At 39.6% G+C, this 27,317-nt stretch overlaps 1 protein-coding gene and 1 long non-coding RNA gene across 3 annotated transcripts in view; one reads left to right on the forward strand and one right to left on the reverse strand.

The window, feature by feature from the left end:
* LOC137256556 (solute carrier family 28 member 3-like) overlaps positions 1-12,697 on the forward strand; it is a 29,045-nt gene extending 16,348 nt beyond the window's left edge. For both annotated transcript variants that reach the window (XM_067794415.1, XM_067794416.1), the window contains exons 2-12: positions 2,452-2,540; positions 3,703-4,121; positions 4,542-4,686; positions 5,301-5,492; positions 5,849-6,010; positions 6,181-6,306; positions 7,716-7,846; positions 8,313-8,481; positions 9,374-9,631; positions 11,402-11,582; positions 12,333-12,697. In XM_067794415.1, the coding sequence (XP_067650516.1) occupies positions 2,452-2,540; positions 3,703-4,121; positions 4,542-4,686; positions 5,301-5,492; positions 5,849-6,010; positions 6,181-6,306; positions 7,716-7,846; positions 8,313-8,481; positions 9,374-9,631; positions 11,402-11,582; positions 12,333-12,367 (1,907 nt within the window). In that variant the 3' untranslated portion in view covers positions 12,368-12,697. The remainder of the gene's footprint in view (positions 1-2,451; positions 2,541-3,702; positions 4,122-4,541; positions 4,687-5,300; positions 5,493-5,848; positions 6,011-6,180; positions 6,307-7,715; positions 7,847-8,312; positions 8,482-9,373; positions 9,632-11,401; positions 11,583-12,332) is intronic.
* A 4,900-nt stretch (positions 12,698-17,597) lies between these two features.
* LOC137255701 (uncharacterized) lies at positions 17,598-18,086 on the reverse strand. Its single transcript, XR_010954530.1, has 3 exons — positions 18,049-18,086; positions 17,817-17,907; positions 17,598-17,666 (listed from the first exon to the last, which is right to left on the reverse strand). It is a non-coding gene; the product is annotated as an uncharacterized lncRNA (long non-coding RNA).
* Between the last annotated feature and the right edge of the window lie 9,231 nt (positions 18,087-27,317).

The raw sequence follows: 27,317 nt of genomic DNA on the forward strand, positions 1-27,317 counted from the left end.
TGTCTGTTACACTTTTTAGCATCAAGATAAACAGTTTATCAAAGGTTTTAAACGATTCAATTGATGGATCACTTTTTGTGGATGAATTTAACATTTCATGTCGAGGTAAAAACATGCATACTATTGAACGGCAAATGCAGTTGTGTCTGAACAAGATAAATAACTGGTGTTTGGAAAACGGCTTTAAAGTTTCTAAGTCAAAAACTAACTGTATACATTTCTGCCGTAAATACAAACCACATAAAGACCCTGAACTGTATCTAAACGGCACACCTATTAAAGTTGTTAAAGAGGCCAAGTTTCTGGGTCTTATATTTGACTCCCACTTGACGTTCTTGCCACATATTAAATCCCTTAAAGTTAAATGTTTGAAGGCACTCGACTTGTTAAAAGTTGTTTCCAATTCAAAATGGGGAGGCGATCAAACCACCCTACTTCACTTATACAGATCACTCATTCGCTCCAAACTTGACTATGGTTCCATTGTATATGGAGGAGCCTGTAAAAGCAGTCTCAAAATGTTAGATTCTATCCATCATCAAGGTCTTGGATCTTTTCGAACTTCTCCTGTTGACAGTCTCTATGTCGAGGCAGATGAGCCATCTCTCACTCAGCGACGTATAAAATTATCTTTACAATATGCTACAAAACTATACTCTAACAAATCTAACCCGGCATATAACTGTGTTTTAAATCCTCTCTACGAGGATTTATACAACAAAAAGTGTTCTCTTGTTCCACCTCTCGGACACAGAATTAAACCCTTTCTTTCTTCGGCCGGCATTGAGCTGGAAAACATAGCTCCTTCCCGTCTTCTTTCTTCTCCTCCTTGGCAATTGGTTAGGCCACAAGTTGACCTAACATTAAGTACATTTAAAAAATCAGAAACTAATGAACTACAATACAAACAAGAATATAATCAGTTGAAACATAAATATTGTGGTTATAAGTCCTTATTTACAGATGGGTCTAAGGACGGTGGCGCAGTGGCTTGTGCTACTGTCATTGGATCCAGAACAATATCTTGTAGATTACCAGACAATAGTTCTATTTTTACAGCTGAAGCTAACGCCATATTAACAGCCCTTAAATATATCCAAAGACATCCTAAACATAAACAGTACATAATCTATTCAGACTCTCTTTCATGCCTTCAGGCTATTAAAAACCTAGCATGTAAACATCCACTTTTAATAGAAATTATTGAACTTTATAACTATCTTGCAACTGGCCAATACGACATCGCCTTCTGTTGGTTACCCAGCCATGTTGGAATCTCTGGTAACACATTGGCTGACCTTGCTGCTAAAGCAGCGCTCAACAAATCTGTATCACCACTTCTTATTCCTTACAGTGATTATAAAGCCACCATTAGATCTTACATTCGTGATCTCATGCAGAAGAAGTGGGACACCCAAGTAGGTATCAATAAATTACATGCAATAAAACCATTTGTTGGTTACACCTACTTGGGATGTCGGTCCAGATTTGAAGAGGTCATTATACGACGATGTCGTATTGGCCACACTAGGTATACGCATGAATATCTTTTGAAAGGTGAGGATCCTCCGTTCTGCGTCCCTTGTGATGAAATAATCACGGTCAAGCATGTCTTGCTTGACTGTGTTGAATATTCCATCACAAGGGACAATTATTTTAAATCAAGAACTATGAAGGACCTTTTTAGTAATGTAAGTTCTCATTTAATTATTGCATTTTTAAAAGAATTGAATTTATTGACTGACATGTAAATAAATAAGTATTTTATGATTGGAAGTTGAATTAGCAACTAAGATCGTTAGTGGCTGTATCCTCGAAAGGGGTTGAAGCACCGTAAAATTATTGTCCTCCTGAGAGGATACGTAAGTCCCAAAACGATTTAAGTCAGATTCAATCTTCCACTTTTTTAATCGTAGAATATGTGTCATTTTAATTTGTGGCTAATCTAGCATACAGTCGCCAACAGCTGAGGGGATGGTGTAACTCCAGCCAGGGACCATGCAGGTAGCAGAGGTACTGTAAGTCCCCATGGTCCCTGGTATGGTGATCTACCCTCTGTTGTTGGCGATCCATGGCCTGTTTTTATATTGTACTGTCCAAATAGTCATACTATAATTTTTTAAGTTTCCACGCTAGTTTTAATACTAACTGTGATAATCTAGTGGTTTTACTGTCCTTCGTAGACAGGGTGTTCATAATATGCATATATATTCTTTTTTTGTCATGTATGTTCTCGTCACGATATGGCTGCAATATTGCCGATGTGACGTTAAATATTAACTCACTCACTCATTAGCTGTAACTGCATCACGTCATAAAATGTCCCCATGTCATCATTCAAGCCCCTTCGATTCCACACCACTTCGAAAAACATGTTGAACCCAATTCGTCCCCATCACCTACTTGCTTTGTATGTCCTTTTGTTCATGTCATGGTTTTGTTTTGTCACAGGGTCCACTATACTGAACATGTCAACCGAGAAAGATGTGCTCAAAGAAAATTGCGGGGCCTTTGCTCTTGTACAAACTGGAAAGTCAGATGTAAGTAATATGGTGTTTCTGCCATTGTTAAAGTTCAGTTGGTCGGATCAAGGTTATTTAATCACACTGAAATGGGGCATTGGTCCCAATGGTACATGGTGAAGCTGATTGTCAGATTGTGTGTGTTGGCCGAAGAAGTACAGATAATTATAACCTGAGTATGTGTGTAAATTTTGCAAACATGTATATGAAAACTCAATTCCTATCATTTCAATTGCGTGCAAGTACGCTTGAAATTTTTGTAAATACTCAGTACATTTGATTGTATATGCGTACATCCAAAACTGCCTAATCTTAGATTGTCGATAGGTGGACAGATGAAATAACTGGGGTACATTAACAGGTTCTATTTCAATGCATGCACTTGGCATCTTGCAGTCTTCTTCTCGTTTCTCTTATTACAGATTCAATGCATATAACAAACACATACACCAACATTTAAACCTTATTATATTTTTACAATTAATGGAAAGGAAAAACTTAGGACACAGGCGAGTACATGTCAGTGACCCAAACCGTTAATTGTAGGTGTGGTTGGCGTCCTGAGAAGTTTCCAGGCCTATGACAACGTGTGCTTCTCGAAAGAGAGGAGGGGGCTGACCGACATGACTTAGTTGATGCATATTTCTTAACCTAAGGTGCTGAGGTCAATGCTCTTGCCGTTGCTCACTGGATTGTGATGTAGACTAGATTACTCACACAACGTGGCGCAAGCCGTGTATTGCTGAGTTACACAAAAAACTATCCGGTTCTGCGCTTGGTCGTCATGCTCATTTGTTCGTATGTTGTTTAACGCCACACTCAGCAGTATTGCAGCCGTATGGTCTGTAAATTGTTGATTCTTGACTAGATAATCCAGTGATCAACAACATGAGCACCAGTCAGCTCAAATGGGGTATGGTGATGTGAGTCAAGTCAAGCAATCCTCTTACGAAAATCCACGCCCGGTTGATGAAGACCAATTCTAACCCACATCTTCACGGTTTTGTTTGTTCTGTAGTCAAGCTTTTGAGCATCATTCTCCTGATGGTCCTGAGACTTATATGTAGAGAATTTACTAAAATAATATTTCTATGAAGATCCATTCTGATCAACAGGACGTACATAATTCAACGACATGAGCGAAGCATTAAGCAATCTCAATTTCCATTTCTTAATTAAGGTTGGCAAAGAAGACTTTGAAGAAAATGGACTTCTGACGCATTTAGAAGACCTGTCAGTCGAAGAGGAGGAACGAGAAGAAGAGCGAGAAGATGAGGAGGAGTTTCGAGAGTATTATTTGAAATGTGGAGGAAGAGTAGCTCAAACAAGAACAGCGATCCTCCGCAAACTGAATCAACACAAGACCATTATTGGCCGTGTTGTCGGGTCTGTCATACTAGTTGTCTACCTGGTGTATCTTGGCTTCTGCGTGGACTACTCGTTTGGGGATGAAGGCTCTGTCAGGCTTGTATGGGGCACGTGTTTTGTTTTATTTCTTGTTGGCTATAGCAACTTCAGCGGGAAAATCTTCAAGAAAATCAGGGAAGACTGCCGATGCCAAACCCTGAGAAGACCAATCGTTCGAAAGGGAATCAGATGGTATGATTTGTCTTTAATGAGGTCATTGTTCATATTTGTATTTTGTTTTACTGGAGTTCTGGTTTTGATGTTAGAACTTATCTTCATTCTCGTTTAAACTGATTAAAATAGAAGTTTCCTAAAATGAAATCATTTTGTTAATGTTGTTTGGGTATGAAAATCAGCATACAACAGTTTTTCCTGTTTTCTTTTGTTTTTAGAAAACGTCTCTTGCAGAAACTGCTGAAAAAGAATTCGTCCCTGTGTCATTCCTACCCCACCCCAGCCTAAATAAATATCTACGCATATGTTCATTAAACATTCAATTGATTTTTTCGGGGAGATACTGTGTTTATCACTATGTACATGCTGGAATATTGGGTTTCTTTATAAGATACTGTAGTACATATCTGTTTGTGTCTGTATATGCTACTGTTTCAGGTTCCTTTACCTGTCCATACTCCTGTTTATTATCACCTACCTGTGTCTCACCATTTTACAAACAAGCCCCGAGAACTTCACGTCCCTCGCCGGACTGGTGTTCTTCATAGTCATCGGTTACATATTCTCTAAACGGCCAGACCTGGTAATAATATTTTGTTTTCTCTTCTTTAACGCCGCTTTGAACAATATTCCATTTAGGTCCCGGATGTCTGTGAATATTTGCTTGTGATTTAATATGAGCAATTTACTACGGATCTGGTATACAATGATATCCAGTCTGACTACCCGATCATGTTAGTGGGCTCATAGGATAAGCATGTTTTGCTGAAGACCAAATGTACCCCAGATGTGGAGATCTGGGCCCCATTTCACGAAGCACTAAAGTAATCGTAAGTAAGTAATCGTAAGGTAACCTTAGTGCAATGTTAAAGGATGGGAGTTAAGGTGAAAAGGAGCCCCAAGTAATAAAATCACACTTTAGACTTAACTACATCATTTAGTACCACCAGTGAATGTTTTCCTTACGTAATACGTCAGACGTAAGTGATCCCTTGACCTTGACATGCCAGCAACCGTAGTGCGGGTCGAATCTCGCATCAATCAAAATTACTTTTCCCGGGCACAATGATATCCACGATCGGGATCAATGCTTTCACCTCAGTGATAACCTTCGATTACACTTTGAATGCGGAAAAATATATAACCAGTATTAGAAAGCAATCCAAATTAGTAAACGGGAATCTTTTCTTCCTACAGGTTAACTGGCATGCAGTGTTCTGGGGGATTACAACACAGTTTCTGTTTGCGCTGTTCATCCTTCGGTCGAGGTTTGGATACAGCGTTTTCAACTGGTTGGGGGAGAGGCTTGAAGAATACATGAGACACACAGACAAAGGTTCTCAGTTTGTGTTTGGGGACAGCTTCAGAGATCACCAATTTGTATTTGTGGTGCGTTTGTTTTTTCTGTCCTCACGAGTACTTGAACGATACATATGTGCAGTTTTAAATGGGCAATATTTTATACCCAATCTGTGCAACTGACCATAACATTCTTTGGACAGGGCGGTTTCCCAGTGCACGGAAATACAATACAGTTTGCATGCAGTGTACAAAAATTAATTGCTCATGGCGTCCAATGAAGTAAATCTATATCTCCTAGAAAATATCTTCTGATCTTAGACAAGCGATATCTCCTGTGGAACACAGTTTTGATAAATGCATTTATCATATATTGTCATATACCAATTGTTAAAATCGTACGTATTAATCCAGCGATGACGGCGTTATTTGACTTTCCCTTGCAGACCATGCCACTGATTATTTTCATGAGCTCCACTGTCAACATGTTATACCACTATGGAGTACTCCAGGCTATTGTCAAGAACTTCGGGAAGTTCCTCTTCTTCTGTATGGGAACGAGCGCTGTTGAATCTGTCAACGCTGCCTTCAACATGTTTCTTGGGCCCGTGAGTATTTCCAAACGAGCTTAACACAGTCTACAATGCCGTTTACAAAGCGGGTTTACCTGTGCAATATTCTCCATAAAGTTCCATAACGACATCCATACAGTTGGTACATATAAACTTGTACTTGTGTTTTGATGCATTAAGTGATGTTTGTGTTGTTCCGACTTCAGTCCGAGGCTCCAATGGCTATTAAACCATTTCTGCCACTTTTGACTGCATCCGAGATGCATGCCATCATGGTTGCAACATTCTCCAGTATTTCCGGAAGCGTTTTTGGAATGCTTGTGAACTTTGGAGTAAGTAATATCTTCTCTTCTTGTCATTTTTTTGTTATCTATTTGAATAAGATAGTTACAGGCATGAAGTCACCCCAATCTAGTCCATCCTGTCAATAGACACCAACGTCAATTCTACCCCGTCTAATCTGATACCCCTTCACGTCTACCTCATGTAACAAGACACAGGCATGTAGTCTACCCCTAATGTGACACACCATTTTGTCGTTTTGTTCTAACAATATGAAAGGTATATTCCTTCATTTATTGGAGACCCTTGACAGATAGGTCTTCATTGACATATGCTTGTCATAAGAGGCGAAGGATGGACTGGTCAGGCTCGATGGCTTTGGTAGACACATGTCATCGTATCCCGATTCTGTAGATCGATGCTCATGCTGTTGGTCGCTGGATTGTCTGGATTGTCAGACTCCATTATTACATACTGCCGCCACATTGCTGTAATAAAGTGTGGCGTTAAACAACCAGCCAACCATCCAACCAACCAATCTTCATTGGGAGGTACGACGTGTCAACCCAACGGCAGCAAGTGGAGTTTCAATAACATTTAGTTGTATCGCACTGCTCATAACCTTTGCTGTTTCATCAGTGTCTCTATGGTGAAAATATCTAATCATATATGTAATGCAGAGTGTCACTCGGTTTGCGTCTTGTTTTATGAGCAAAACGAACATTGAAGACTATAGTTACCAAACTACATTCCTTAAATCATCCGTTCAGCCATATTTGTTGAGATCTAATTATATTGACACCTGAGTCACGGAAATCACTGAAAGGAAAATACTAGCAATAACAAAATCGATGTCCTATATTTACTCAGAAATAGATCCCACAATTACTGCAGGTCTTAAACAAATACCAATATCATGTCACTGAGGAAGGAGTAAAGACATACTCCAAACGTTGTGTTCGGGTAACAAAGAAGATGATGTCAATAAAACCCTCACCTTTGTGTGTATTACTTTCAATGCCATTCAAAGACACGCCTTCAAAATTTGACACCAATGATGTGGGTATTTACCAATATGTATTATTAACCCATGTAAACTCAGGATAGAAATAATGCGGCGCAATGCGTATGAGGTCATCAAAATCCGCATTGTACCCCAGATTTCGTATTGAGCCTCTGCCGGTTCTTCTTTCCCCAAAGCTCATTAAAACATATTAAAGCAAGATAAGAGGGTATATAATAACTATAGTACATGATACTAGTGCATTTGGATGTTTTGTATGTCATGGGAGTGGTCTTTGAACTCGCTGACACCTTCTCATTACAAAACATCCGAATGCACTAATATGACGTCGTTCTATTTATATACATACGTTAGATGGTACCTCTCTGACTGTACCTCTTTACTGCTTGATGGTGGTTCTTTACAGTGTTTCATGTCATAAGCATCCCTCTGCAGGCTCCTGCCAACCATTTACTCACGGCGTCTGTGATGTCTGCTCCCGCCGCCCTCGCAATGGCGAAACTGACCATGCCGGAGACAAGACGGACACGGGTCAAACCAGAAGATGCTTACAACATTACAATGGCGTAAGTACAAATAGACTACACAAGTCAGTCTGGACCATCCTGAAGCTTGGCAGATCCAGAAGCCGCATGTCCATGTAAAATTACAAGGGACTAAATATACAAGTGTCAGACATAACATATTACATATCCACATAAACGATTTGACACACGTAGGAAATCACAAATATGCCTAATATAGTATATATATTCCTAGGCTTCTTCACAAACTTTGCATCGCAGAACTTGTGAAGAACCCTGGAAACATACAGGAACACTTGTGTTTTCATACTGTCGTTTGTTCTTTCTTTCTGTTAGTATAATTTAAAATGTACGTATTCAAGGTTGTTATAAAGCGTTCAAAACGGTTAATGACAGAATTTGAAGTGTGTGAAATGTGACAAATGATGTCCGATACACGCCGATGGAGGAAGATACACGTTTTTCTTTTCATACCATATTCAGGAGGGTGTCTTGATATATCTTTCAGCAAATTTCAGAGCGTATTGGAAGCAATATCTATCGGTGCTGTTGATGGTATCACCCTGGCATCCACCGTCGTTGTCAACCAGATCGTCTTCATCGCCGCCATTGAATTTATAGACACCGCATTTCAGTGGTTTGGGCACCGAGTAGGAGTGGAAGGCGTCACGTTTTCGGTACGTGTACCTCCTTTTGTAGAGCTGGTTGACTTTGTGGGATCGATGACTTATTGGCGAATCATTGGTGCGTTCTATACTCTTTCTAATACGTATGGGAACCTAAGGTGGCGATTAAGATAGGAAGTATATGAGCTTTAACAAACGTTACGAAGACAAACATCTTATGAACGCACCAGTGTTTATATTTATCATTACCCAACACAACTCATGGCATGCACGTGCACAATGCAGCGGCCCGAAACATTTGCATGTGGTGTCATTCTTGATTTTGACGGTTTTCAAGAAAATTGATAAATCACTGCTGACCATTAATTTTGACAATCATTTTGCATCACACTGTTGTTAGTGTTCGCTTTCATCTGTCTTTTGTTTGTTTGTTTGCAAATGAAAATTGTACACCTGTGGTTGTCGAATTTCAGTGTTATCTCAGTGGTGCAGATCGATGTTCATGATGTATGTCACTAGACTCCAGCTCAGCAGACAACAATACCGCAACCTGCTGGTTGTGATCGAACTGATTATCGTAATGAGATCAATCCATAAGGCATAAACTTGTCAACTGACATAATATCCTGAAGATCTATACCACGTCCTTACATGTCGACACTGTTTTAATTTTGCCTGTGGATTCATGCATAGTTCAGTTCTCAAGCTGTCAGTGAGTTAACATCTTGCCTTCACTCTAAAAGCTGATCATTCGTGTCTATATGCTTATGAAATACATACAATCGGAAATGAGTTATTTGACATTATTGAGTGGAATATTGCTGAGTGCGGTTAAACAATAAACGTAACCAATCAGTTAGTCGAATACAGAGTGAAAACAATGTGAACAATCCCTAATGTCGCCGTTACTGTTTCGATGACACTCTTTTTCTCTCTACCACAGCTTCTCTGTTCCTACATGTTCTATCCACTGGCGTACATAATGGGCTTCCCCAAGGTCGACCTCTTCAAGATAGGTGAACTAATGGGGATCAAAATCTTCGCCAATTCTTTTGTTGGATTTATGGAGTTTGGAAGACTGGTCATCAACAGGAAGGATCTTGAGCAATATCAGCTGGTACACAATGGCACCTGGCATTGGCAAGATGGCAATGTAATATTAGATGCAACCAATGTAACCTTGGTCGGCGGAATTCTTGAAGTTAGTATCTGTGCCTGTGTCGTAGATGTTTTTCCATGTCTAACGTAATATCCTCTATGATCCATGAGTACTCGGATGACATACGAGGCATTAAATTTCATTAACTGGACTGGAATTCATAGATTCAGGATTTTTAGAAATGTTGAGAAAATGATAGGGTAAGTGGACAGCCTTGTCTGACACTGGTATAACAGTCAAACACATCTTTCTTCCCCATTCAATTACGTCGATATACATAACATCGCCATGCAGACAGTGAAGCGTCTTGAAAATCATCCTATGGATACCATTCTCTGAGAGGAAATACAAGAATATGTTGCTGGAATATAGCTAACAAACAAATACTTAGTCGTAACTGTCTCCTCTTTTGGATTCCATGGTAAAGCTGATATACAGGGCTCAATATAGCTTCTCATAAATTCGTTCTCTGCTGTATCTTTGTGTTTTGGATTGAAGGACGGTAATTGTCGGCTTTTTTATCCGCAGCATCGTTGAATTTGAAGTCAGTAGCTTGCTACGTGCTTGTACACTGCCTGTAAACTCATGTCATTATTGGCACCTTGTCAAGTTTTCCTAAAGCAATTTCAGTTTCAACATTATCTGTCACGGCGAATTTAACCGTGATGGGTGTCATCATATTTCAAAACATGAACTGTATCACAAGTTATGTTTGAAATATTGGACAGATGATAGTACATGGTACAGCATATAAAACATCACCACCCCCATATACATCAATTATAACCGTCCCAAAGCTTCAAATACTCCAACAGACATTTCCTGAGCGATTACCAAATTACATGGAAGCAATGTTCTACTTTAGGACTCACTGTGGATCCTTGTTGCTTCAAGTACACTTTCGACCATTTTGTTCCATATTGTTTGACGGTGTTTTTGTGCATCAGTCTGCCAGAATTATATGCCATGTCTCAGATAAACTTTCTACGTAATGCCGCCCGTTTACTTAGTCACTAGTGCAGGATCCGATGAATGCCTGCTTCTCGTTCAGTGTGTATAAATTTCGTTAGGGTCACGCCATTTAAATAGCTAACCAACACTCATGTGTAGAAATATATCAGCAGGACAGTAAATCGTTTGCTTAACAGTTGTAAAGTGCAGTTTTGATGGATATGATAACAAGCTGCCACTAGATGAGGATTCCATTGCCATCGTATATGTTGTCGACTTTGTGAAGCCTTTAGTTAGTAAAATCTGTCTGTGACAGTATGGAACAGAAAAACCCAATACTTGAATGTACAGGAATGTTTCGAACTCGTGTCAAGTTCGTGTATTTCTTTGATAAAGACTGGAGTGTTCCTCGTGTTCGCCAAAAGGTCTGTGTCGTGCACGCGCGCCATTGATAACATTAGCCTTGACCTACTCGCACTGAAAAGACCTAGCAATCTGGTTGGTTATAAAAGAAATCTGTCCCATCAGATTGCCAAGGACGCCAATGGCAAACTGGCATGAGGTAAACCTGTTTTCGGTGAATTAATGTACGTACGTAAAACCATTATGACAGTTAGGTATAAATGCCTAACGCTGTGTGATTACCCCATTAGTAACTATATATACCATATAACCGATGCCAGTTTTTGCGCTAAAATCACCTGTGGAATTTAGCTGAGTACGAACAACAAACGCAAACATGTGAATATGCCGAATCAGAATGTAGCACTCTAAATAGTCACAAATGGGGTACACAATAATAATCGCCAGCCATAACCGCATATCTAATCTATAGACACTCATTCTCCCAATGTATTTCAGAAACGGTCTGAGGTGCTAGGTACATATGCCTTATGTGGACTCAATCACATTGGAGCTGTTGGTGTTGCCATGGGGACGCTGATCGCACTGTGCCCTGAACGGAGAACCACCATCACCAAATATGTACTGAGAGCTAACATCACTGGGCAGATGGCCTGCTTTATGACAGCATGCATCGCAGGTGAGGGAGTAGAGTGACTGAGTGAGTTTAGTTTTACGCCCCCGTTAGCAATATTCCGGCTATACCAAAGCTAGGGACACCAGTGATGGGTTTCGCAAATATTGCCTTGACGAGCGAACACCTTAACCAGTGGGTTACCCCTCCGAAAAGGTGACAGGTTTGGGACTGTTTTCGGTAATTTGTGGATTAAATGCACGTTTTATATGTGTAGTACTTTACGTTCAAAGTGTGCTTGGAGTGGTTTGCGTGACTTGGTTTCACATACGGAACCCGTTTAGGAAATTGAACTCTTGTGAATGACTTAACCTTTACGAAACGTAGACGTAATTTGTACATATTCTTAAACTGAAATGGCTATGTTTATGTTGTGGCTTTGGTGCAGACTCGTTCAATTCTCTGCATGGGTACAATGTGTGGAGCCCATTTATTGCATTCTTCCTTTGTCCGTGTGTTTTGTTTGCCGCACTCAGCAATATTCTAGCTCTGTGGACCAGAGACTCCAGTGATCAACAGCATGAGCATCGGTCTACTCAACTGGGATAACATAAGTTATGTCAGTCAAGTCAGCGAACCTGACCACTAGATCCCGTTAGTCGCCTTTTACGACAACTCTGGGTTGCTGTAGACCAATTTTAACCCGGATCGTCACGGGTATTCTTCCTGCTTTGTAACTGGTTTGGATAAAATCAAAAGCGTAATAAAATTACATTCATTCAGGCGTAGGCATGATGACTATTTTGTTTCCCACAGGTTTGCTGTACGACGAGTCGCTACAGTCGACGTGACCTTCTGTGAAAGGGCAGCTGTGCTGAAACTACAACAGAGAACCAGAGATTATAGCTATAGTGTTTCCATATTACCAGTACCATGTATGCTGACTTCTTTTATACCAAACGCGTCATAAAGGAATGCTGTTTCAACAAACTGAAATGAAAAAGTCTTTTTAAAAAATACTTTTTTAAAGTATAACGTGTTATAAACGTACTTTATTGTATATGAATGTAACTTATATCGTCAGAGTCGTAATTGTTTGTTGTAATAGTCTCTGGTACTGTAGCTCACTGGAGCAATTATATTACAAGTGTATATAATCTGAATAAACATGTTGGGTTGTATTCTGCTTTCTAGATTAATTGGTCAGCCAGGATTGTCAATGGGAATAAATGTGTACATCAGCGCCAGCTAAATATAAAAAAATTCTGGAATATTACCCTGTAGCTTATTATGCTCGCAGACATGTCTGATTTCAGATATCTCATTTTTCGTGTTAATTATATTGCTTGTATTGTTCGTGTTGTCGTGAAATTGGAAGTTTGGGCATTGTTAAAATACCGTTTAATTATTCTTAAAGTGCTCCTGGATTTTGTTATTTTTGACATTTCAGATGACTTTTAATGAATAAAATATACTTTCTAGCACCGTGATAAATGTTCAGGGGATAGGTGAAGTGTTACAAATATGAACTAATTTTGAAAAAGCCAATGTCTTGATAGCAACAATTTTGTCTATCAAGGCCAGATGTGTATTTCTCCAAGTGGTCAGTAATCTATTAATTTCTTCTTGCCTTGTCTTTCAGTTGATACACTGGTTACTGGTAAAGGAGGGTTGTTGAACTGTCAAGTAAATACTAGCATTAGGATTGGTTGAACAGTAAACTGATTGTTGGTTTAAGGAATATCTGAACAGTCAAGTGCTTACAGATATAAAGGGTAGTTGTAACAGTTTATTGATTATCGGCATGAGTGGCTTGTCAGTCACGTGCACGTGATTACTCTGCTATACTGCTATGAGCCTCGTAACACTACTCACTCGCTCACTTAACCGAGAGTCAAAGAATCGAGACATAATATTAGCAGTAGAGGATTCATGGCAAATAATAAGCACAATGAGTTCGTTGATCTCAATGTAGCAACTTGCTAATAGTCTGAGCAGGTACAGTGGTGGCCAAGGAATGAAGACGGAGGCACTGATCACAGCGGTAGGTGAGACACCGTTTTCTCTGGAGTGTTCACCATCATGCGGGTATATATATTGCTTGACTGAAGGGGACTTGCATTATTAAGTGACGAATCTGAAAGAGCTGTTTTCCCGCGTGAGCGGGCACCTCACAACAACTCGCCTCTTTCAGTGACCTACACATTCTCTTCCCACAGAGGTTACTTGTCATATCTTCTTACGAACCTCTGTTCTAATACGGCCATATTACCTGAGTTCCCATAAAATCCCCTAGCAGCAAAAAATGGCAGCAGATTTATTTCCCTTTTTTTCTGCCCAATCAGAACACGTGTTACATCGACTTAGATTCAACTTGACAAATGCAAGTAATGTGGAGAAACAAAAATGACATGACTGAGTTCTGTCTAGAAGAATCATTTGAGTATCGCGCTCGGCAAGAGGTTCTAGTTTTCACGATGCATCCGGAAATTACCGAGATCTTTCGAACGATCACTTTCGAAACAAGGTCGCTGATTGCACTACTAAATATGCTTGCCTCCAATCACGAGTCTTGAACACTCGCACCATGAAAGGTTCGTATCAGAACAGAGGTTACGTAGGAAGATGTGACAAGTAACCACTGTAGGAAGAGAATGTGACCTACAAGACTCGTTCCCGTACGCACGTCGAAACATGAACCTTCGTGAATATTTGCACAGTACAATATAAATGTCCAAGAGCGTCTGTGGTGGTTTGCTCTCGGGTGGTAGTTTAGGATGGTGGACAAGAGACACCACGACTAGACGCACAATCCGTCCACTTCTGTCGATGATCTAGTCTCCATGGATAGTCTCACTGGATGGTCTCGCTGGCTGACCATATCAGTCAGGTTTTTATACACAGGGCCATTACGCCACATTGTGCAAGGTCACTGGCCCATGCACATGTACATATGTAAGATTCGCCGACGTAGGGAGGTGTTAGTTGACACGTATTGATAGCGTTTGAGAATTAAGGGTCCTGCCCGGAGGGGGGTTTATGATAAGAGGGGATACACCGAATGTTTGCCGAATACATTACATAGACGTAGGGAATAGAATTTCGGTGCACTTTGGACTTATATTGAAACAAATAGATCGTTTGAATAAATGAAGTTTTAACCCTCTGATCCTTTTTCGGGGCCTCTTAGGCCCGGCATGACATTTAAAAGGTGATTCTGAGTTTACCTTTGGATGTTTTTTCACATGCTTTTATGACTTTTTTTCTAATTGTATTTTATACATATTCTCTAAATTTCTTCCAAAAACTTTGCATTTTCATAATTATTAGAGCGATTTTTAAAAAAAGGTCACACTAACTGCCAAGCGGGCTTGTCAGGCCCAGTGCCTTGGCTGATTTGTAACTTTTTATACTGATATCACATGAAGTGAGGACTTTGCTGCAGGGACTGGCATCTTTCACAGCAGTGACGTGCAACACATTCATGTCACTTTTTTGTGCAGAACCATTTAAAACATAATTCCTACATGTGGCTTTATTGAAATGGCTGGCTGTTCACGGCGTATCCTCGACGTTGACGCGTCTGAAAGTGATTCAGGAGATAGTTTGTATTTGCCATCAAGTGATGAAGATTCTGAATCCTCTGATACAGGAGAGTCTGACACTGACAGTAGTGCTGCTGCTGAAAATTCCATCAAATACGCTGGTAAAGATGGGAGTGTGTGGTATAGTCAACCGATTACTCAACGTCGTGCACCTGCCCATAATGTTATTCGCGGTCCTTTGAAGAAAGTGATACACACGGACCACATATCGACCGAATCTCATATGTTTCAGGCCTACATTAGTACGGAAATTATAGACATCATTGTCAAATACACAAATGCAGAGGGGCAGAAGAGAAATGATGAGCGGGGTAAAGAAGCATCTGAGTGGCTGAATACAGATAGGGATGAGATATTTGCACTGATTGGCATACTTTTAGCTTGTGGTCATTTGAAGCAAAATATGGTGGATGTTGATACTTTGTGGAGCACATCGTATGGGCCACCTATCATAAGATGCACAGTGAGTAAAACAAGATTCAGAGACCTTCTTGCTGCTCTGAGATTTGATGATAAATGTTCACGTTCCCAAAGGCGTGCTAAGGACAAATTTGCACCAATACGTGACATCTGGACAAAGTTTGAGTTGTCCCTTCGAAGGTTTTACATACCAGGCGTCAATATTACCGTTGATGAACAACTTGTACCTTTTCGCGGCAGGTGCAGTTTTCTTCAGTATCTCCCATCCAAACCTGATAAATATGGGATAAAGTTATTCTGGGCAGTTGACTCGGAAACATTCTATCCACTTTCATGTATCCCTTATTTAGGCAAAGAAGGAACCAAAAGACAAGTTGGACTTGGACGGTCATTGACACTAGATTTGTGCAGGCCATTCTTTGGCTCTCACAGAAATATCACTGCTGATAATTTTTTTGCTTGTCGTGATCTGGCTGGTGATCTCCTGATTAATGGGCTCACATTTGTTGGAACTTTGCGCCAAAATAAAAAATTTCTACCTCCAGAATTTACATGGAAAAAGGGAATGCAACTCTACGAATCGCGCTTTGCCTTTCAAGATAAAGTAACCCTTGTACAGTACCAAAGCAAGAACAACAACAGCGTGAGGTTGATCAGCACCATGCACAATCAGCGAGAGATTGATGCTTCATCAGAGAAGAAAAGCCAGTGATTGTGAATTACTACAACAGCACCAAGGGTGGTGTGGACACAATGGATTACATGGCCCACCAATACACAACCAAACGAAGGACAAGAAGATGGCCCCTTGTTATGTTTACAAATATGCTGGACATAGCAGGCATTGCAGCATTTACAGTGTGGACAATGAAATATCCTGAGTGGAAATCCACAAACACTAGCAGGTACATATTCTTTACTGTTTTCACATGTAAACTTAAGTCTGTACCTCATTGTTCTCCATCTATAGGTGCATTGTGTCGATATTATTCTTGCACTCTCTTACACTCTTCTCTGTAGATATATATTCTCTCATACATTCTCTCACTAACAATTGTCTATCTCTTCTGCTCACATTTCATTTCATATTTCATTCTCATATATATTCTTCCTCACGTCTGTCTCCCACTCAATTAATCCTCTCAGTGTCTCATCTTGTAAACATCTGTCAACCCTCTATGCTATTCCCTATTGCCACCTTTTGTAATTCTTTACCTGTCCCTCTATTAGTTCATAATACTTCCATGATTCCAGAAGGAGGGAATTCTTGAGGACAACTGCGGAACAGTTGATGTCACCACAGATACAGAAACGCAGGAATGAAGGAAGAACAACTGCCAATGTTCGACTTGAGATTTCCAAGATCTTTGACACAGCAGAGGACACAGAACCATCCAGCCCAAAGAGAAGAAGGAGGTGTTGCCTTTGTCCATCGTCCAAGGACAGAAAGTCCAAACAAAGATGCGACAGTTGCACCAGAAATGTTTGCAAGGAACACAGTACCATGAAAATTGTCTGTGATGACTGTACTCCTTGACTGTTGCAGCAGCTCAGCCATTTTACATTATCAGATGTTTAGCTTACTGTTTTATAGTTTAAATTCTGTGACAGGTTTTGGCAGGTTGACGTTGACAATGCATAAATATTGTACCTGAGTGTTCTATCAAAAGAAATAATGGAATAACAAATATCTTTCTTTTTCATTTAAAAGGCAAGCTTTATTTTTCTGAATATTACAGATAATTTGAAATTATGTTTTGTTCAGTAGGGCTTGTAGCGCTCCTTTTGACTCTTGGTGGTCTTGCATTGGTCACATTTCTTGGTTGGTGGTCGCCAAGGAAAGTCAATAAGTTGTTTGATGGTCAGCCTGATGCACTGCAAAATAACATAGCTTTCATAAAATCCAATAACTGGCATACTGACATAGTTAGAGTTTATAGTCATTACAAAACTAATCATTCGGAGCTGTAAAGAGTTACATATGCGCTCTACTTACATCATCTTTCTTGTCATAGTGGGCATCATATTGGCCTGAAGATGCATCGGCAAAACGTTGTCGGACAACATTGCGTATTTCGAGGGGGTAGATTAGGGTAGACCCAGGAGTCGCAAGCTTACCACCATGCTGAAATATACATTGTAAATTTCATGTAAATCATTCTGAAATGTTAAATAAAGAATTTGAACGTAAACTATATATTGTAATGTTATACATGTGGTTAGAGCGAATGTTAAAGTAACAACAAAACGAAACTAAAAGAAAAACAAAACCTACCACAAGCTGCCCATACATATATCTATAAACCTCCTGACGGCTGGTTCCATGATGCATGAGGATGTGATAAAGACCCTGTGGAACTTTGTCTCTGTAACCAAAGATATCATTATAAAAAAACCCCACATTTTTAGTTAAATATCACTGGTTTAAAAGGTCTGTGATCAATAAACTGTAAAATTTTGAAACTTAATAAACTTATCCAATTTGTGAAAATATTGCAAATACTTACCCATTATTCTCAACGATCCTCATGAATTCATTCATTGTCCTTCCTTTTCCTAATAAACGAATTGCCAAACGCATCTGACATCCTAGGCAGCAGACACTGGATTGAAACTTTAAGTTTACTAGCACCTGGGCCTGACAGGCCCCCTTGGCAGTTAGCATGCGTTTTGTTTCACCAGGAGCAGAGGGTTAAGGAAACTTATTGAAACGATTTAGTCTATGACATAAACATCAACTTTGAGCTACAGAATGAGCAACGTTCAAAACTGAAACATATTTACAAAGGGAATGACTGCATTATTCTAGCAGCCGTTTTTAGAGGTTCGTGAACTACTTCTGTCTCCATGCCCGTTTGCGCTTAGACAGGGCCTAGTTTTAGACATGGTCACGTGGGGGTACGAGGCGCCATCCGCACTGCCGGAATGGCACGAGTAGTTGCGAATGGACATCTCATTGGTAGTTACCTACAAAAGTTGACCTGTACCAGAAACTGTAGCTACGTAACGTGACTAACAAATTACCTGCAGTTGAAATCGGTTTGCGTTTTATGTTTTTACATAATAATGTGCTCAATACATGTGTTTTCAAAATAAAACCCAAGTGCACTTTGAACTTAAAAAGTGTATGAACTCAGACCTGACCTCGTCACTATGTGGTTGGAATAACTGTTCTTGCGATGTTCTGAAGGCAGACGTCGTAATCCACGCTTGTTGCACCCATTGCATGCAGTGGCCTCCAGAGTACAGTCTCCCGGAATCACTTCTGCTTTCACTGTGCGAGCAATGCCGGGAGACTGTTTGTCTAGGAGTTCGGTAACTAAAGCATGGCATGACAGATGGTATTTATTCAATGCAGTCATACAAAATATCGTTAAAATAAATAAATAAATAAATAAATAAATAAATAACATATACATAAAAAAGCATTGCTGGATTTCCTAAAAATATCACAACCGACCCACAACCATAGCACATATACATGCACACACAACACACACCACGCACACACATATATACACATGTTCACACGCTCCTGCGCACACATACACACACAAACACTTTATAACCTCAATGCGAGATCTGTTATTGATTTTCCTGAAGTACACAGTCTATACAGCGACGAATCTCCACTGAAATATTACACAAGCATTGACCGACTATGAGAGCCGGTGATAGCCTGCTTTAACTACTTAGATATGATCTACTTGTGGTACACTTGGGACTATTCGGTCGCAAATTCCTGCTTGCCCGACCATTTCTCATAGAAACATATTGATTCTGTTCCAACGTTCTTCGACTGGAGTTACATCGTTCATGGTTTGAGAGAGTAGGCTAGTGCGTGAGGATAATTTTTCGCTGCACGCAGCATAACCCCTGCTATTTAATGCGGACTGTAAATAATCGAGTCCGGACCAGACAATCCAATGATCAGCAGCATGAGCATCGATCTGTGCAATTGGCATACGGTGAGGTATGTCATACAAGTCCGTGAGCCTGACCACCCGATCCCTTTAGTCGCCTCTTACCTCAAAGCTGAAGTGAATCTTTCACAATTACACTGGTAAACACAAGGAAATTTTCAAATTTGATACAAAGAAACTGTGTATAAAGTAAGTCCCGACTGTGACTCAGCGTATAGCTCCTGTGTTTTCTCGGGTAACATCAAGCCATGCGTTTGTGAAGCAGAATACCCTTTTTGCGAACTAGTTTCTAGTGAAACATTATCACAATCATGAAAGCTGAGTTCGTTGGATGATTAATATTCAAAATAATATTCAGTATTTCTAAAATACTTTCAAGTCAGTTCACCGATGGCTCGCGTCAGAAACCTGCGCAAAAGCATGACAAGCTGTCACGTCGAAGGACAAAAACGCGATGCATGCGGTCTATATTCCCTCGCAAAATCTGCAAACATGAGTACGTAACAAACCGGATCGGTTTTTTTTTTGTTATCTTTTCTCTAAATACACAGAACACCTTTATTCGCTTTTAAGTCATTTTGACAAATATTTTAAAAAGTCGAACATATTCCTGCATATCTATTATTTACCTTTACCTCACCTGGGCTTCGACGTATGTTGGAAATAATTTGAAATCGACTGCGGTAGTACACTGAAAATATTACAGATAAGCCTTTACCGGGTCCAGACCAATATTACCTGATTAGATCTACTTGGAAACGAAGACACACTTAACATTCTACATTTCTTTACGACCAGTTGGTTATTGAGAAGCTAAACATATTGTCCAAGTTAAAAATAAAACAAATCGTTACAAGAAATGGCGCTTCCTGGAAACGCCAGAACCCTTTGACGGCTTCGAGATGATCTACACAGGTAAGTAAATACCGTATCTTGGTTACGACAAAATTTCAATATATTCGCATGAAATTAATTGTTTGTTTATTATTTATCAGTCATGTTTACTTAAATGAACGTAAACGTAAAACTACAAATTTGAAGGTATTGCCTTAAAATTGATGGTTTTATGTGGTCAGTGTAACAAATTCATGAGTTGATTGTTTTTGTAGTGATCAGAACACAAGGTATTGAAGCTGTAATGGTTATGCGCCATAGGTCTAATACATTTTTCAATCTAATTAAACTTATGTGGTGTCATTTATTTGATGTACATATTATATAAGAAAGCAAGTTTTCTATGACAGAAGGATATTGCTATTCCGAAACAAAAACCAAACCGTTTCGACCTTGTATTTTGATAACGTATTTGTCACGTGGTAATGTTTCGTCACGTGGTAATGTTTGTATTTCCTAGGAGTTAACATGATTTCATTTTGGATTTTTTTTCCTTGGATCTGATGGGTTTGTTTGTAGCTCACTGAAAATATGGTGTATGCGGCGCTTTTGTTTTTGCTGTTACCACTGATGATTATGTCAAAGCCATTGTGTTACAACGTTTCATTGAAGTTACCAGTACATAACTGTGAGACAACAGACGAATTCTTCATTAAACAGCTGCAGTCAGATGGCCTTGCGCACTGTGCCTCTCAATGTGCTCCCATGGGAAAATGTGCCAGCTTCTTCTACAACTTCATCACCAGGAATTGTCGGCTACATCACAAAGAGTTGTCTGCCCTTGACTACGGAACGGCTGGCCATTCTTCCTGGATCGCTTATGATGTTCCCGGTAAGAGATGACCAGTTTGTCAAAATCACTCATGTCACCTGCCTGAAAGTTTATAGAATTGAATGAACTCTGTTATCATGAAGCACAGATATGGAGATTTAAGAGTTTTATCTTCCGTCCCAAATCGTTGAATGATCTTTGGCCGTTGTTTGTATGTTGTATGCCTGTTGTTTAATGCCGCACTAGACAATATTCGACGGTCTGGGCAAAGCTGAAACACACGCGCGTGCACACGCAATATTGATCGATTATCGATCGATTATCGATAAATATCGGAGAAGTAACTTGGTAAGTGGTGACATTTGTTTTTGCATGGATTATTAACAAAACGCGCTGAACATAATCAGTGGAATCAGCTGATCGTTTTCATGTTTTGTTGACGTTTTGCAATCGGTTAATTTACGCATGACACTGGATATCTGAATACCACACTTTTAAGCCTGCGTTATCATATGACGACAATGCATTCATGAAATTCAGTATGGCCGGGAGCTCATACGGTGCGCGAAATGTGAAAGTATTCTTAAACAATGCATGCATTTTGTCTTGAAGTGATGGTATAATGGTCCGTGTGTACTTTAATATCACATTACACATGCGTGATTTTATTCAGGCTATGTACATAAGTACTATATGTTAAATATGTAAAAATATAAATAAATGCATACACATGCAGATACAAATAAATATGAGTTTGAATCATGTCTACATGGAATGATTGTTTCAAATTGAAATTTATGTCATCAAAAACAACACAAAAAGATACATATGTCGCGTAATTCTATCATACACAAGCTCCGTGGATGGACACCATTATGTATTGTGCGTGGAGACAAATCCCTTTAAGTGACTTCTTATCTTTAGAGAGTAAATGGTGTTTAACATTCTGAAGAAATGGATCAATAAATGAACATATATAATGACTGACAGCACCGTCTGATGAACACATGTTATAACGGCTAAAGTAACTTTGGACCTACAACCAGTGTGCTACCAGAGAACGGCAGCCTTTGACCCATGGCTAAAAACCTTAAAACAATGGATAAAATCTGCATAATATAAACAAGAGGACAGTTTGGAGAACTGACTTACTTGTTGAATTCCAATCCAATATGGCAATAAAACTTTGTAGCATAACTTATTTAATTAAGAGTCAACATATGCATTCTCTCGCGATTTCATATGGTTTCCAAATATTTAATGATATATTAGAAGTGTCTAAAATTGAGAAAAAAGGATTCTCGCAATAACGAAAGCCTCTTTTTATGGTCTGGCTACGGTAGTGGGGTCATTTTCTGTCACCAGTTTGAAAAGACATAGGCAAACGTATTCTTTGTTTTTATCCCTTTGTAATCGCCCATTCGCACCTCGTAAGCACCAATTTGGCGATGAAAAACATAACAAAATGTGGATGGCCTTACTGAAGAGGTTTTGTTTTTCAATATATTTCCTGTTAAATGTGATGGGAGCTTCTGTCCTTTGTGCCTAATGTGGTATATAGTCCTTTAGCAAGATGCATCCTGCAACACAAACATCTGCCAAGCAACACATTACTGACACATGGTATGTTCATCTGGCATTCAATGGACATGATTTAATTACCTATGTGTGACTTAAGAATTTCATGACTTTCGGTTTCAAGCCTGAGATTCAGAGATTCCTTACATCTGCATTAAACGCAAGTTTTAAAAGAAGCTAATGCCCAAGTAAATGGTTCCATTACAAATACAACAATACGGATTATCATTACACTGGGCAGTCTTAATTTGTGTCTCCATCCTCTACAGTTTATAAGGTGAATTACCATGTTCTAAGCTTGCTATGTTCACTGACAAATACAACCATATATCATGATTTATTTATTAATTTTTTTAAATAAATAAATAAATAAACATTACGATTGTCAACAGCTGTGACAGCCAAGTTTAGCTGTACCCTTGACCTAGTCTTTTTAAGTCACATTTGGCGGTCGCGCAACTTGGAAACTAGAACAGGTTCTTGAATACCGGTTCTCGCATGTCGCAAGGTGTCGTGAACAAAGGGAGCCGGGACTCTGCTTTAGTACGGGACTAGCACCTTGCAAGGCTTGGTGGAACCATTTCTTTTCAGATCCCACGGGATGTAGAGATACAGACGGCTATGTCCTATTCAGACCCGCCAATCTGTGCTACAAGGTCTACACAGAGGAGAAGAAATGGACTCAGGCTCGGGGTATATGTCACAGCGAGAATGCTGAACTCGTCACACTCCAAACAAATGCCAAAAAAAGCGCTATTGAAAGTGTGGTTCTTGCTGGTAGGTACATTCTAGCATATTGAACGGTTTTGAGTTATGCTCCGGAAACAAAATGATTACGGACGGACAGACAGGCGAGGCGTCGACTATAACCCCACGCATTACATGCCGAGGGATAGTAAAGGTTTACAATAACTGTATAGGTCACCTGAGGACGTACATCCATAGACACTCGGGATAAAATCTGTCTTCAGTAACCTATGCATTTCGTAAAAGGCGCCTAGCAGGACCGGGCAGTCTGTGAAGAGAACGAAAATCTTGCCGGTAAACTGAATTGGCTAATGTGTCGATTCCCTCTACATGGAACATCGTGACTGCATTATAAGCTGTTCACTGGTCACCAGGGGGGCATGGGTTGATGTTTGTTTATGTTCCTTGAGCCCATAACATAAACAAACATCGAGGGTACATCAACCAATGGGCAACGAGGAACCAGTGAAGAACTTATTTATCTTACCGGACACCTCAATGCTGATTTTGAATTGTTTGAAGCACGGATACAAAGCTTTTTGTAGCCACTGCAAGATTTAGTAGACAAGACAAGAAAAACACATTTACGGCTATGTCTATTCTATCGTTTGTATTCGCAAAACATCGGTAATGTCCGTACATAACACGGGAGGCAGTGTTATTCGAGATTAAGAATCTCCACCACGAAGTACCAAATGATCTCGGCATTTCCAGCGGGGTACATAGAAATGTTACTCACTTGTAAGCGGAGTACATTGAAAATAACAGTATCTCATCCAGTCTGAAAACGATATTTATGTGAGAGGTAAAATGTATGGTTTTGTTTTCAGGTGATTCGGATAATGTCTTGTATCTTGGCGGCAGAGACTACAATGATGATGGCACATGGAGATGGATCAACGACAATTCGTCTATATCCTGGGCAGCGGATATAGAACCGAATAACGCTAACTGTTTAGGGATCACTTTCGCAGATGATTGGCTGATGTACGAGGGGCATGACTGCGATTCGGAAAAGCTATTCATCTGTGAAAAAGTCTTGTAAGGTGTTATTGTCCATCACAACTTAAAATAAAACCCAGTTTGTTCGCGGGCTTGTTTGGTAGCTACCGTGTGTTTCTCATTTGCATTTGTAGGGCTAGGGAAACTCACTGATAATCGGAAATATCGTCAATAAGAAAAAATAATGAAAATTGTGTTATCGATAATATTATACAATAAATTCTGTGTTAAATAAAACGGTTTTAATTTCCTCACACAAAATAAAAATTCAGGACTTTATTCATGGTCTGTTTCCAACTAGCAGCTGTTTTGCTAATACTACATTCAAAAACATGTCACCATTCACCAGTGTTGTGAAATATGATATTTTCTTTCCGACTGATTTGCTCAATGTAAGTTTCCGATTCTTATCAATAATCGACCTATATTTAGTTAACGATCATCGATCTCTGATCTAAATCGATATGGGATACTATGACATGCATAAACCGTATGCAGTCACATCTAACCAAGACCGATTGCTGACCAGTTTTATCCATGAACTTTTTAGACTCCTTGACCAGTAACTGGTTGTAACTGTACGTACGGAAACTACCTATTTTTGCGTCTTTTACCTACACCGATTTTGAAGGATTGATGGTATTTACAGTCATTAAACTATGTGTGATAGGTGCAGTGGTTTTCTTAATAGTGTTCACACCAGGAAGATTTAACAATTTATTAAAAGACAATACGGACACAGCAATATTCCAGCTATATGGCGGCGGTCTGTAAATAATAAATTCGGAACCAGACAATCCAGTGATCAACAGCGTGAGCATCGATCTACGCAACTGTGATACGATGATATGCGTCAACTAAGTCAGCGAGCCTAAACCACCCAATCCCTTTAGTCGCTTCTGACGACAAACGTGGGCTACTGAAGATCAATTCTAACCCGCATTTTCACGGGTTATTTGTGGGTATTACGCAGACAGACGGGGATACAACAGGCCTCCGGCACAGAATATGCGCACATGATCATGTGTTTCCTTGGTCAGGATTATTGTCCTAATTCTGGGTTTTTAAATACCTGTTACATCGCCAACAATCATCAACGCCTTATCTACATCATCCGCTGTGTTTAAATTCTGCACACTTGATTCTCTCTCGCACTAAGACTTTGGTGAGTTTGCTATGTTGTATGTTGTGGCCCATTGACTTAGAGTTTGTCTCCCTTGAATTGTATTTGTAATCAGCTTTGTGACTATTGACTTGCGACTTGCTCTCGTTGAATAATAATACATAATTTGAACGTTTATGACTTGTCTTTGTTCTGTTTTGCTGGTTCACAGGGGATTTCTTACATAGTTTTTGTCACGGTAAATTCTTAACCGTAACAAAGTATAAAAGTAGTGTATGGCTTCACCTCATACTTAGTGATATATCTGTCTCTTAGTGTGGAGTAAGAATAACAGTTACGAAGTACGTGCATTCCACCCTCAGTGTTTAAGTATTGGTCACTAGAATGTCCGGTGCAAACACCGCACAGCTGTAATACTACAGAAACAAATACATACTCGTGCTAGAGCTACAAATCTAAAAACGAAAACGTTTTGTCGCGTCTACGTATAGAATAGCTTAAGACCCATCAATGTGATAGTTGATACGTCAGTCAGTTGGGGTTTTGTTGTTCTCACCTTCAATGTGTATTTACATAACTAAGGGGATACTCTCTGACATACTGATCAGAGGCTATTTTCAAGGTGACACCCTGCACAAATGTATTCATGTCAGTGTGCGAGCCAGAGATTTACTGACCCGACTAGATTGTTAATAGCCACGGGCTAGCTGGTCAGCGACCATTTTGCACACGTTCCTGTCTATGATCATCATGGTTATCCTTGGTTATCCTTGGTTATCCTTGGTTATCCTCTTATACAACCCAGTTTTAGCCACTTTTGTCATAGTTTTGCCCGTTGTACTAAATGGTTCTTTCTCGAGTGAGCCAGTCGCAGTTGTTGTATTGATCACCTATAAGTAAGAATGACGAATATGCATTGTGATGTAAGGTCAATTTGAAAATAATTGTCATTTCAAATACATGTACTTTAAAATAGTTAAGTTTAACAAAGTTACAGCAACAGGCGCTTACACGACATGGCACATGACTAAAACTACAGAAAAAAAAACAGAAAAAAAAATCCCGGCTGGACCTTTTCCAGGCATTTTAATTTCCATCTAATATTTGGTAACTGGGACTCACAGATGGTGGAAGGACATACTGTGGACTTCCCCTAAACCAACATCCCCCTAATTCGAACTTCCCTATAAACAGACATATATATTTGGTCGTAAATTGGTCCGTCTATAATATCATATAAGAAATTCCATCTTCCGACCCTCAAATCCGGTCCCAAACCATTGTTTTAGTACAAATTGACTCGAAACCTCCATTGTAATTTCACCCCGGATCATTATGTACATGTAGTGGATTAACTGTTAATGATTTGCTGATTACTCACCAACTTCAAAAGTTGAAACAAATAATTTCTTGGTCAATGGATTCATAGTTTGGTGAAATCTCATGTTAAGTGCTTGTTATGGGTTTCTAAAAACTCTCTCCAAACCGACATTTTTCACCGGTCCCGAGCAGTGTCGGGTTAGAGCGAGTCAATCGCATCCAAAATGACACACAGATAATTTGAGAAATGTATCTCTTTCACTCTTCCCGGACTAACATTATCAAGACTGGCATAGCATTGGTGCCAGATTGTAATTATTACTTTTATAATAAGTTTTCTTGACTACACCATTTCTGTATATTGACTCTTGACAGTGAATGGCTGCATCGTATAACATCAATACGTGTATTATTTTG

The sequence above is a fragment of the Haliotis asinina genome, chromosome 11, assembly GCF_037392515.1.
Source record: "Haliotis asinina isolate JCU_RB_2024 chromosome 11, JCU_Hal_asi_v2, whole genome shotgun sequence".
NCBI lineage: Eukaryota > Metazoa > Mollusca > Gastropoda > Lepetellida > Haliotidae > Haliotis > Haliotis asinina.